We start from the raw sequence: 13,015 nt of genomic DNA on the forward strand, positions 1-13,015 counted from the left end.
GTCAAATGAACCAAATGAATTGTCTCATCAGTCTTGAATTAGTGAATCTAGCACATTAAGAAATGGTGGGACAAGTTTTTAATTTTCTGCAAACGCTCATCACTATGAAACTTCGTTTACAAATGCATTTCCAACGACGTCCAGTGATTCCTTCACCTGGATAACAGTATGAGTTGAAACTAAACATTCAAACTTGAAGACATAAAAAAGAGAGTACTATTTTGAAGGTTGTATTTTTAGCCACAGCTCAGCTTATATAGTCATGCATGTTATGATATCTGAGTGAGTTCTTGCTTCAATAGTAATTTTTTTATTTTATTTACTTTACTATTAATTAATAAATGTCTGAATCCATGTCTGTAGGTCAAATACCAGTTTTTTGTGCATATATTGAAACAAAACTAAATCTCCAAATAACAACGATCACATGGACTGCATTGAGTTTGGTGCCATCTTCTGGAGTAAATCACTGTTTGGCGAGTCAGCCTATAGAACCAATCTCCAATCTCTGAATGCGACAAGACACTCTGATCCATCGTCTCAAATCAGGTAAATCTGAAGTGCCACAAACATTTACAGTGATCTATCATACTTATTGGTTTACAGTGAAAAAATACAAACTTCTGCATTAATGTCTCTTTGCTTCGTATCTTTAGCAGACCTGTGCATACTGGCCCTGCTCCCCATGAAGTCCTGTTGCCGTTCCTACACCGAACTGCAAAAATATGAATGAAATGGAAATCAGTTTATGATTGTCTTTGCTTTTATAAGTGGTGGCTTATATTTTTGCAAAGTCTGCAAAATTAGAGGAATTTGATATGTGGCTCAGCCTTCCGGGGTGGTCCCGTTTTGGTTTTTTTATACAGTTCTAAATATTTTTGAATTGGTAAAGAAACACATAAAAAAACAAACCACGTATATTCATTCGAGAATTTCACCCTTCTTGTGCGCTAAGGGTTAAGGCAGCCTTTTACGCACAGGTGTCTCGCCAGTCCGTCAGTTCCCCCCCCCCCCCCCCAGCCTCTCCCCCCCTCCCTTTAATTAAGTTGATCATAACTGTAACTCAGCTGGGATTTGCTGTCCGAGCAGACAGGTCACTGTAATTCATGTAGCTGGACATAAAGGGGGTTTGCGCACCACAGCCCTAATCTCTTGTTAACGTGGAGCGACTAACCTGGACAGCTCTCTTCACGTCGGGTCCGATCCCACAAAGCTCCCGTTGTTTGCTCATTCATCCCGCAGCAGCCTCGACTCGTGAACAATTTCTTTTTTTTTTTTTTTAAAAAAGGACACAGAAGAAGACAGTTTAACGACATTTTTTTGAGGACCTTTGCAGCGTTTTGAACATTTTCAGCGTGCCGACATGTGGTGGATGCTGTTTCCGCGGTGGATTTGGTTTCTACTGGGACAATGTTACACTCTCGTGCTTTATATGGACAGCTGCCGGGTGACAGCGATGCCCATGTCTGTGGCAAAAGTGGTTTACTCTCACGCAGGTCTGTGCCCAAATGACCTGAACCCCAACCTGTGGGTGGATGCTATGAGCACCTGCATGCGCGAGTGCGAATCTGACCAGGTGAGTCTTCCTGCCGCTGACTGTGGTTTTTAATGAGGCGATCAATGCGCATCGACTACTCCTTTGTGCAGCGAAATAAACACGATTAACTTCAGGCAAACAGGCTCTGTCACTGCACCTTCAAATATCAGGAGTGAAACATTTTTGATTGGAGAAGGACCGACAATTGCGCACGGCATTTTAGTGAAATGAAAACGTTCCAAAGACTTTGACAACTATTTTTAAAGTTCCACGAACAATCAACTTAAACAATAGTGGAGTACAATAATTCTTAATTGTGAAAAAACAAGATAAAACATTCAAACAGACTTAAATCCTGACAGAAAACCGGAAAATAATGTATCTTCATTCGAGTTAAAAAAAAATAAAAGAAAAACTATCAGTCATTTTTGCATGTTTTGAACAAACAGAGAGAAAAAGCATGAACTGAACACAGCTGAACAAAAAAAAACCTTAATGGTGAAATGATCAAACATGCTCATGGTTGTATTTATAACACACCTTTACATGTTGTTGGTAATTTATTAAATCTGATCATAGTACAAAATGTTCTTCAGAGCTGTCCTGAATCATCCCAGATATCAATTTTCAGTTTCACTCAGTTTACAATGTTTCTTTTGTTTTGTACTAAATCTGCTTTTATGTGATAGTAAAAATTTACTGTCCTTTCCATACTTTAGGACTGCGAGACATTTGAGAAGTGCTGCCCTAATGTATGTGGTAACAAGAGTTGTGTGGCAGCGCGCTATATAGACATCAAGGGGAGCAAGGGCCCTATAGGAATGCCGAAAGGAGCCACCTGCGACAAGTTCATGTGCTCCCAGCAAGGGTCCGAGTGTGACATCTGGGACGGCCAGCCTGTCTGTAAGTGCCGGGACCGCTGCGAGAGAGAACCCCACTTCACGTGCGCTTCTGACGGCATGACTTATTATAACAAGTGCTACATGGATGCAGAAGCCTGTTCCAAGGGTATCTCTATCTCTGAGGTCACCTGCAGGTAACATGTTAAGTATTTTAGATATCTACTAATTTATTCTGGTGTGATGAGGTAAAGTTTTCTTGCTTCTATTTTTACTTTTGATTTAGACACTTTCCTGTCTGTAGCATAGAAAACGACACAAACCCTAATTGTCATGAACGTCAAGACAATAAATAGGTTGCTGACGACTTACTATTTTATTTGACTTAACTACAGGTACCACCTGACCTGGCCAAATACCAGTCCAATCCCTGTGGAAACCACCTTGCATCCAACCACTGCCCTCCAGACCACCCTCCCAACTGACATCCAGCTCCCTGTTATCCACAGTGGACCCACCCAGCAGGCTGTGTTCGTGGGTGAGACAGCCAGCTTCCTGTGTGAGGTGTCTGGGAAGCCTCATCCGGAAATCACCTGGGAGAAACAACTGAAGGGCAAAGACAATACTATAATGAGACCCAATCATGTCAGGGGAAACGTTGTCGTCACCAACATAGGCCAGCTGGTCATATACAACGCCCAACTTCAGGATGCAGGGATCTACACGTGCACGGCTAAAAATGTCGGGGGAAGCGTGTCATCGCACTTCCCTTTGGTGGTGGTCAAGAAAGAACCCAAAGGTAAAAGCGTGGAGGGGAATGATACCAACCTGCCTTTCCCAGCTGCAGAGTGCCTTAAAAGTCCGGACATGGATGACTGCGGAGAGGAGAGCATGAGCTGGTACTACGAACCAAAGAGGAACAATTGTTTCACCTTCACTTACAGCCAATGCAATAAAAACAGGAACCATTTTGACACCTATGAAACTTGCATGCTCTCGTGTGGCGGAGAACTTGCAGCTCCCTGCAGCCTGCCGAGCCTTCAGGGTCCCTGCAAGGCTTATGAGCCCCGCTGGGCGTACAGCAACACCCTTAAGAAGTGCCAGTCGTTTGTGTACGGAGGCTGCGGGGGCAATGAGAACAACTTTGAGTCCAAAGAGGCCTGTGACGAGATGTGCCCCTTTCCCAAGAACAACAACTGCAAGGTGTGCAAACCCCGAGGCAAGATGGTCACCAGCTTCTGCAAGAGCGACTTTGTCATCCTGGGGCGAGTGACCGAGCTGACAGAGGAGCAGGAGTCGGGCCACGCCTTGGTGACCGTGGAGGAGATCTTGAAGGACGAGAAAATGGGTCTCAGGTTCTTTGGCAAGGAACCGCTGGAGGTGACTCTTTTGAACATGGACTGGAATTGCCCCTGCCCCAACATCACGACGGCCGACGGGCAGCTCATCATCATGGGGGATGTTCACAACGGGATGGCTGTCCTGCAGCCCGACAGCTTCGTCGGCTCCTCCAGCCCCCGCAGGATCAGGAAGCTGGGCGAGGTCGTGCACAAGAAAACCTGTGATTTTCTGAAGGATTTCACCACCGTGCAGTAGAGTTCTTTGAGAGTCTCGCGCTCGTTGAAAATGTCTGTTTCACATTCAGATATCGCCAAGCTCAAGTGACCTCAACACCAGTAACTTATATTTACCTCTGGGGGTTTTGTTGTCTTTTCCAAACGTTTTTTTTTTTTCCTCCACGCATGTGATTCAGAAGTTTTCATATCATTTTAAATCATTCATACTTGTCAGTCGATTATTTTATTAGTTGATTTTGTCAGAGACGCTGTCCAAATAGCTTTTTATTTCACTAGGAAGCTGCTTAGACAGTTTTAACGTTCCCACACGGGGCACACTGTCTGAAAAAAAAAGCACATAGTTATAAGAGTTCACTCTGTACAAAGTATTTAATTTTTTTTTCCTCTCGAAAACACTAACATCATTCATTAGCTGTATGTTCTAATATAATCATCATGTTTGTTTTTTTGCTTTGATGGGAATCTCATGGTCGACATTGTGTAACATCACTTCAATGCAATGTGAAGCCTCAGTTTATCAACCAGAATCAGATAAGCTCTTTGGTTCCACTTTTTTTTTTATCCATTTGTTTTGTGGAATCTCTTTTGACAAGTTTTCATTTCCAATGCAGAACATGTATATGGACTTGTTTACTTCATATTTATTTTTCTCGATTTATTTCTATTAGTGTTGCGGCCAGTAACTATAGGTTGAATGTATCTCTGAGAATCGAAGTATATAGAAAACAGGCTTTTTTATTTTTTATTTATCTATGATAGCCTGCATTATCATCCACAGCTGTTATGGACTATGACAGTAACTAAATAAACCTGATTTTGAAAATATTTCTCGCATCCTGGTTTTGCTTTGCTGCACTTGCGCTGAGGTGAATAATCCCAGACATGGCCAGGCTTTTCTCCGAGAGCTGAGGCGGGCAGCGCGCCTTGTTCTGTAGTTGATGTCCCTCCATCCATATCCGCCTCCTTCCACTTGTAATTCACACACTAGTCTGGCATTAAAGTCTGAAGCAGGTCACATTCCAGCCCAGCTGTGGTGGCCCGCAGAGCTGTGTGTTGTGTTGTGTCTGGGTCTGGGGCCCTCGCATAGCACACACCCCACCGGCCATCCATTGGCCTTGTGCGGCCCCTTTCATGTGCAAGAGGCCGGGGTGAAGGCGGAGAGGAGGAGGAGGGGGCGCAGAGGGATGTTGGCCGATTCTTTCTCTGAGGCTCACTCAGTCGGTCACATCTGTATTCAAGGCACATACTAGATAACAGAAAGAGAGGAGCAAAAAAAACTAAGCAGGAAGAAATGAAGGTAACTTGGTGGGAGCAGCCGTTGCATAGATCAACACGTGAGTTTCCCAAAACAAGCAAGAATTCCGAAGGATTTCTTATTATTTATGATCACATCTTGTGTAAATCCTCATATGGAAGAGACTAAGCAATTATTGAGGTATTGCCACTTGAATTAGTCTGAAGGATCAAACTCTTGCAGGGTCAGGTGCGAATCAAATCAGGGTTGACTAATGTGGGAGCTGCAGGATGCCTCGACCTGCCAGGATATACATGAGGAAAACATAAAGACCCCGACCAGCCGCTGAATGTTTTCCCCCTTCCCCCTCTGCCCTGCGATCCCTTTCCCAAACCCCCTTCCTCAGCCCACTTCCTTGACTATCTGCACACTTAGACTGACGGATAGTCGGCCTTGGGTGGCGACCCCTGACCCCTCTAATGAAAAAGAGGCCACCAAGGAAAAGACCACTTTCATTATGACTGTTGACAAGTGTTAAGTGACTGACCGAGCTCCAGACTGAGCTCAACACGGCCTCCTTGATGTTCTACACATCACAGCCGGCTGCTGATTTCTGTATCAAGTTCACTTAGAGACCACCAGCCAGGCAGCCTGCCAGACAGACCATAATAATCGGCCAGACAGCAACAGGTACAAGGAGGTTGGGGTGGGTGGAGGGGCACAATGTCCTCAGTGACACATCACTGAAGAACTTCATAGTTTCTGGAGAGGTGATTTATCAGATTTAAGAAGATATTGTTGATGATTCCACAAATGAAATCACTCCAACCTGGAATAAAAAAAGGTAGATATAGTTTATTTCTCAGTCAGGGCCAACACTGTTATCTGTTTGTTTTCTAAACACTCCTCACCTGTGTTTATCTCCCGAAAAATTCAATCAAAACTGAAATGTTAATATGAAATATACTTTTTTGGGGGGGAGAAATAATCTAGGTTAATTACAAGTAAAAGCTTCTAACTGGCGTGCCTTTTAATCAACTACAGCTCCAAACAGCTATTGTCTGAAAAATGTGAAATTAGAGCTTTTGCTTCCTGGCAACAAAGCCTTATTCACTTTGAGATGGCAGATTAAATCCCACTCTGCAGTAAAATTAATTCAGCAGGAGAGGAAATGTGTTGACCAGGGGGAGGCTTTACTCCCCCACCGCCACCACCACCACCACCAACATACTGAGCGGCTAATCGCACCCTGACATTCTCCATCGTCATGGCAAAAGTAAGTCTGCTGTAGAAAGTCAGTCTCTATTTGTTCACTCACTGTGTTTGTCGTTTGACTTTGTGGTGTGAATAAGACATGCACTTAAACAGTTTGAAAAGTTAAGCTATACCATTATCACTTCAAAAACAGTATCTGGCTTCAATAATGATTAATGATGATATCAAGCCATGGTCAACGCAGATGCTATTGCTTGCTGCAACTTTCTATGTGTTGTGAAGAGAAATAAGCCCAGGTAAACACTCGCTTGGTGGTTATTGATGAACTGCTGCAGTTTACACAAAATGCAGTGTTTCGCTTGTTATTACAGTCAGCAGAGGGTCTGCAGGGATGAAGTCAAATGCTTACTGGAGACACATGTCCATATAGGACGAAACGTGGCGGTTGTGTAGAAGATTTTTATTTTTGTTTTTTAAGCAGGCTGTCGGTAGGAAATTTGTTCTGCATTTTAAGCCATGCATAAAGTTACCCACTAGATGGCAGCACGACACCTAACAAGACTGTCAACATGAGCTGGGATATGTAACGAGTACGTTCAAGACATTTAATATTCGTATATTATTTAAAATACTAATATTTATAAACCATGTTATATTTAATATGTTTAGTCTTTATATTAACAATGCAAAAATGAGAGTACAAGAAATATTATTTAAATTCATCCGAAGTGTATCCCACATTAAAAAGTGTATTTTTGTGATTGGTTCATATCACATGCATGCACTCACACATGCACAGAAAATATGTGTCATCTGCTCCATGAATGGATCCACAAGCAGTCAAGCAGATGGGTAAACCATGGCCCGTGCACTTTGCGCTGGTACTTGCTGTGCATGGTACAGGTGCACATGCACACAAACACACATGCACTCACAGTGTCAACAGCATTTCTCTACAGAGCACAGCTGCTCTGTGCGTGGACCAAGAGTTGCCAGATGGTAAAGGCAAAGAGAGAGGGGATCGAAAAACAAAAATACATAAATCATCAAGATAAAATCTGGGCTAGAAAGCACTCTACATTCACATAAATCCACGCATGCACGTACGTGGGTTGTACATGCACATAAACCCACATGTGCAAGTGCATGAGTTCATATGATGTTACAGGTAGTGGATGAGTCAAATAGGAAATAATATCAGCCCCACAGATGGATTGTAATGTAGAAATGACACTTTGTTTGACTTATTCTTACAAGCAAACCTCAGTGATGTACAGACTCAACGATTCCCCCTTTAAAACACATGAAAGGATATGTGTTAAACTGAAGGTCTGTGTGTCTGCAAACATATGAAGAAAACTGATGGACATGTTGGGGGAAGAGGAGAGGCGAAGAGAAAGGAGAGAGGACAGCGGGAGGACGTACAGGAGCAAAGGCTATCGGGGGTGATGGCTGAGATAAGCGAAGGATGAAAGCAGAGAGGTCACCACAGCATAAGGAGGGTGTAAATTGTCCAGAACATAAAACTGCTGTGGTTGACTCTGGGGGATTCTTTTTCCCGCTTATCTTTCAGCTTTCTAAAAATAGTGCCCGCTCAATGTTGGGGGAAACTAGGACACTGTTACCTCTAACATCTTTCCGTGGTATCTGTACCCACTTTATCACACCAAGACACATGGGAAGGAACCTTATGCACAATTTGGGACTTTTTTTTTGTATCTATTGTGGAAAATGACTCGGGATCTTATAATTGAAAAGGTTATTGTGCAGTGAAATGAACGCTGCAGTCTCAGCCATGCGTACTTTACTGTGCCAATGAGGAAACAGTAGAAATCATGCAGAAGATTCATTTAATGTCCATGCCCTCCCGTCAGTGTGATTAATAACCATGTTGTTGAAGAGGAATAGTCATTTTCTCCATTAGATTACAGCCTTGTGTGATGCGCCGAGCAATCATGTGTCCTGTAATTATCAAATACAGAGCGACTGGCACACTAAACAAATTCAAATAGAATTGTACGTCCACTCTCTGCGGCCACATTCACATGCATTAGGTTGTCATTTGAGAACAAATGCAGTTGCCACTGAATGAGTGATCATATCATAAAGGAAACATAACTGCCAACCATGACATTTGCATTCACCACAACACATGCACTCAAAGCACCTGCAATCACTGATACAAGCTACACATAGAAGGTTTTTATTGCCCTTGAAGCATTGCCCGAGGCTTTCAGTTTGTGGGCTTTTGCGTGCATTCAGGAAGACTGCCTCTTTAATGAGATGTGACACTACTAGTATGCTTTTGAATCATGTTACACTGGCGGATGCACACGTACACATGTTGTCATTCACTTAAGAATTTCAGCAAATGTAGACACAATGGAATTACAAAGGTGAAGATGTAAATGCTAAAAAAAAGGGAAAGAAAAGCCTCAGTTACCATTACTCTCAGAAATGATTTATCAAAACAGAATAGGTAAAAACAAAAACAGACACTAGAGAGAGAGAGAGAGAGAGAGAGCGGGGGAAAGAAGCGAGAGAGGATGGGGAGTGGCCAGAGAAAGACAGAGGGAGGGGGGGCTGAGATGAAGAGATGTTTGGGACAAAATGTTCTCATTTCAAACCATCATCATAAAGAGTTCCTGAGATGTTTCACATTGTTTCTCTTTCCGGACACTGGCCACGGTCCTGATGTGTGACGCAGCGGAGCGTGGAAACAGTGGAATGTGACTGATCGGTCTTACGTTCAGCTGGAGGTGGAAAACGAGAGCGAGGAGAAGCATCTGGGAGACAGAGAAGGACACCGGGGCTTTAAGTGGCACTTTTATGACTGTTTTGAATGGAAAGACATAATGTTATCAGACAGAAGGACAGCACACCACACAAGAACGATGACCTCGTCATATCACATCTCTCACAGTTTGCTTACAAACGACCTACCAGGGCTGAGCACAAGTAGAATCGGGGAGTAAAATGTATTCATTAGATTAAAGTGAGTCATTCCAGTCACACTGTTTTATTTGACCTTCATCCATCCATTATCAGTACAGCTTCGGGTGTTGCGGGAGCCAGTCCCACCTGACGAAGACGGATCCTCAGTCCATCTCAGAACAAACACACACCACAACAACAGTCACACATATTCACATCATCACCTGTGGGCGATTTAGAGTCGCTAGTTAATCTTCCAAACACTGTTATTCCACTGTCGTTGTGGGACACCAGAGCGCCCAGAGAAAAACCACAGGAACATAGAAATGATGTGCAAAATCCACACGTAAAGGTTCTCAAGCCTGGACTGAAATCGAGAGTTTTAACCGGTTGTCCACTGTACAGTCCCACAGTTGGCCATGATGATGCTGATTTGATGAAGATTTTAAACAGAGGAGTGGTTAAGGTTAAGTTCAAGCCAAGGGTCTTTCTGTGGGCAGTTTGCATGTTCTACCCATGCCTAAATGGGTTTCATCCGACCGTGGCTTCTCCAAAATGGGGTGAAATACCTGAAATACCTGAAATAAAATGATGTGAGCGATTATATTTTCTTCAAGTCATTTCGGTTGTTGTGGATCAGAAAGCTTGATCTGACCTATCTGACCACTATGAAAAACTCTGACTAATACAAACATACACGCGCACATTGTGTGATTATGTAAGTGTATGCCCAGTGCACAGAAAGCGAGCATGATGCAGCAGCCTGTCCTGTTTTCGCTGATAAATGAAGTCCCATCTCACATAAGCACATGCCTACAGACAATTTCCACACACAGCGGGGGAGCCCGAACTCCTCTTGTAATGAGGACTCACTGAGAGCCAAACAGGCATCACCATTATATAATTAATAACATGCTTCTTTTACACAATGTTGTACATGAGCTTTTAGGATTAATCATGCGTACAGAGGAGATTCAGAGGCCGGTCAGTTAAATTTTGTTTTTGTCGAAGACATCGCAGGCTTTTCCTCCCTGACACACACTTCATGACCGTAGAGTCACTGTAAACACCACCGTCTCTCTCTCTCTCTCTCTCTCTCTCTCTCTACTTACAGCCTCAGAGTCTTCACAGAGGTTCCTAGGCTCACATGGAATGCTGTTGAGCTCTGCAGACACTGGAGGGAGTGCGAGACTTGCGTCTTCCGGAGTAAATGACAGGCAGAGAAAGTTAGTTTGAAGACTTTGTTTGATGTGGTCGGTTTCACGGTGAACTTTCGGACTGAATACATTGTACTGAATTTATCTTTGAGTGGGAGTTTTTGGAGGTGATTAGATTCTCTCAGTGAACGTTACCATTGCAACTACTGCGACGACACACCATCAGTAGGGTAAAACTAACCTGTCTCAGGATGGTTTAAACATAAATACATTAGGGAGGTGACACTTTTAGCCTAATCTGGAGAAACATTTCATAGTGGAATGAATTGTAACAGTGGTTACAAATAGAAGGGGAAAAAATGCAAAACGACACAAGAAAAAATAAAAAGTTACAGATTAAAACTCAAAACAGCCATTGCATCCTGATAACTCATGGCCTTGCCTGTTCCTCAGTAATCTTCATCCTGAGACTCCTCTCCCTCTGCGGTCATGGTACTGTATAGCCATTTAGATGTTTGCTTTTTAGGTTAAAAAAGAAAACACAGAAATAAATCTCCCCCAAAAAATGTATTTAATATCAAACATTGTGTCATATTCCTGTGCTGGCTATCGCTTCTATTTCTATTTGCATTTAAACTCAAAAAAGCTAGTAATCTACTTTCTGTATATCTATTTTACACAACAAGTTATATTTGACCCACTTGGGGTTGTAAATATACACAGAAAGAAAAAAAGCGGCGACATAGAACCTATTATGGATCTTATTACAGGTCAAATGGGTCTTATGATTCAGGTGATTCTCTATAGATTCCTTGTAAAAGTCAAACACAAACACAAAGTAACGGGGTAAAGTCATGGAGCACAGGAGGCACTCCCATCTGAATAGGTGAAGGGAAGAACACCCTGTACTAGTTGCTACACCACCACAGGGCAAACACAAAGCGACACAGCCACACCCATGCACAGGGAGAACATGTAAGCTCTACACGGGAAGGCCCCACAAGTCTGAACCTGAAACAGGGAAATTCTTCCCCAGGACAAAACGTACACTTGCTCAGGGAGAACATGCAATATCCCCAACTGGGACTCACATAGCTTCTTGCTATGATGCAAGAGTGCTTACTACTTTAAGTTGAGGTGGTAGACACTTCGAAGTTTGCCTACGCCACCATAGTTTCCTCCACTCAGCATACCAGGGATTCATTTATTTGAAAATAAATACATTTCTAAATGGAATTCCTTGCGGTATAATTGGATGTAGAATGAATTCATCTGATATTGTAATTTACTGTTACAATGAAAAGAACAAATATCTTGCAATTACAGAATGTCAAACTGTATTATACAACAAATATATCCAACTCGGTTTCCTGCTCATGGATACTGAGCACCTGCGCTTGTTTATTACCATTTCAGCATTCGTAGCATCTGACTAATGCTGCCCCCCACCACCTTACATAATACAGTGAGACATGGGGGATACCATAGGGTGCTTGAGAAATATGCATGTCAGATAGTTTCCTGAAAAAGTCATCGTCTCCTAAAGACCGTTCCATGAATAGATGCAATTTATGGTCCCAAACTTTTGACGGTCTGAGGCTAATGAAGTTGTGGAGATGAAGAACTATGTGACATTCCGGGTTATGCATGTTATTAAAGAAAAAGTCCGGTTTTGACCTTGTTTGAAGAGCAACATTACATAAGTGTTTGCTACTTGAAATGGAAGTAAATGCCTGGGCCTGTCAGAGATGGGGAGCAAGATAGAAGTTGCAGCTGAACTATTTTTGGATTGCAGTCAGGTTTCTTTCCCCCATAGTTTGTGCTTGAGTGCCATGAGAGAGTATGGATATTATTCTCTGCTTTCATCCTTTGCAAGGGAAAAAACCTCCCTGTGTTGAATGGCAGGAAAGCCATAACCCTGCTTCCTTTTGCCGTATTACCATATGAGTCAGAAACATTTCTCTCAGCCACAGACCAGAAGAATTGTTTGAACATAAAAAGTGGCTGTGTGGAGGAAGCTGGGCTCCACGGTTGAATCATTTGTCGTCTCAGGTCTGTTTAGTGAAGGGGACGATTGGTAATTGGTAAAAAAAAAAAAAAAAGAGAGCGAAGAATGAGGTTTTCCACAAACGGGTCTTTCTCAATACAAGGACGCATAAACATGAGTGTTTACACTGGCCTGTACAGGTATGTGTGTTTGACTGTTTGGCAAATGCCCCTAAGCTGGCTGCAGCTGAAATCCTCACGTGCAGCTCACGTCTAATCGTGGCCTGTGTGTGTTTCTGTGTGTGCCACGCTTTCGCCCTGAGCGGCTTAGGCAGCGTGACAGTGTGTATTAAACATCCACATCACATGACACTTGATCTCTGACCTCAGATGGTGTCGATCACAAGTGGGAAAGAGACACCAGCTCAGACCGTCGCTATTGTGTGGGACTCTGAGGAGGATTGTGGGAAGAATGAGAATTGAATTAAGAAATGGGACAATTAGAGAGAGTGGTGGGACCCGGGCGAAGCTGACAG

General features: G+C 43.0%; 1 protein-coding gene across 1 annotated transcript; it reads left to right on the forward strand.

Annotated features, from left to right (window-relative positions):
- Positions 1–1,363: 1,363 nt before the first annotated feature.
- On the forward strand, positions 1,364–4,772 carry wfikkn2a (info WAP, follistatin/kazal, immunoglobulin, kunitz and netrin domain containing 2a; the record flags this gene model as incomplete). The annotated part of the gene is made up of 3 exons (XM_080488438.1): positions 1,364–1,576; positions 2,257–2,573; positions 2,772–4,772. The coding sequence occupies 3 exons, from the start codon at positions 1,364–1,366 to the stop codon at positions 3,970–3,972; spliced, it is 1,731 nt and encodes a 576-aa protein (XP_080344564.1). The 3' UTR covers positions 3,973–4,772.
- Positions 4,773–13,015: the final 8,243 nt, after the last annotated feature.

Source organism: Lipophrys pholis (assembly GCF_963383615.2).
Source record: "Lipophrys pholis genome assembly, chromosome: 19".
Lineage (NCBI taxonomy): Eukaryota > Metazoa > Chordata > Actinopteri > Blenniiformes > Blenniidae > Lipophrys > Lipophrys pholis.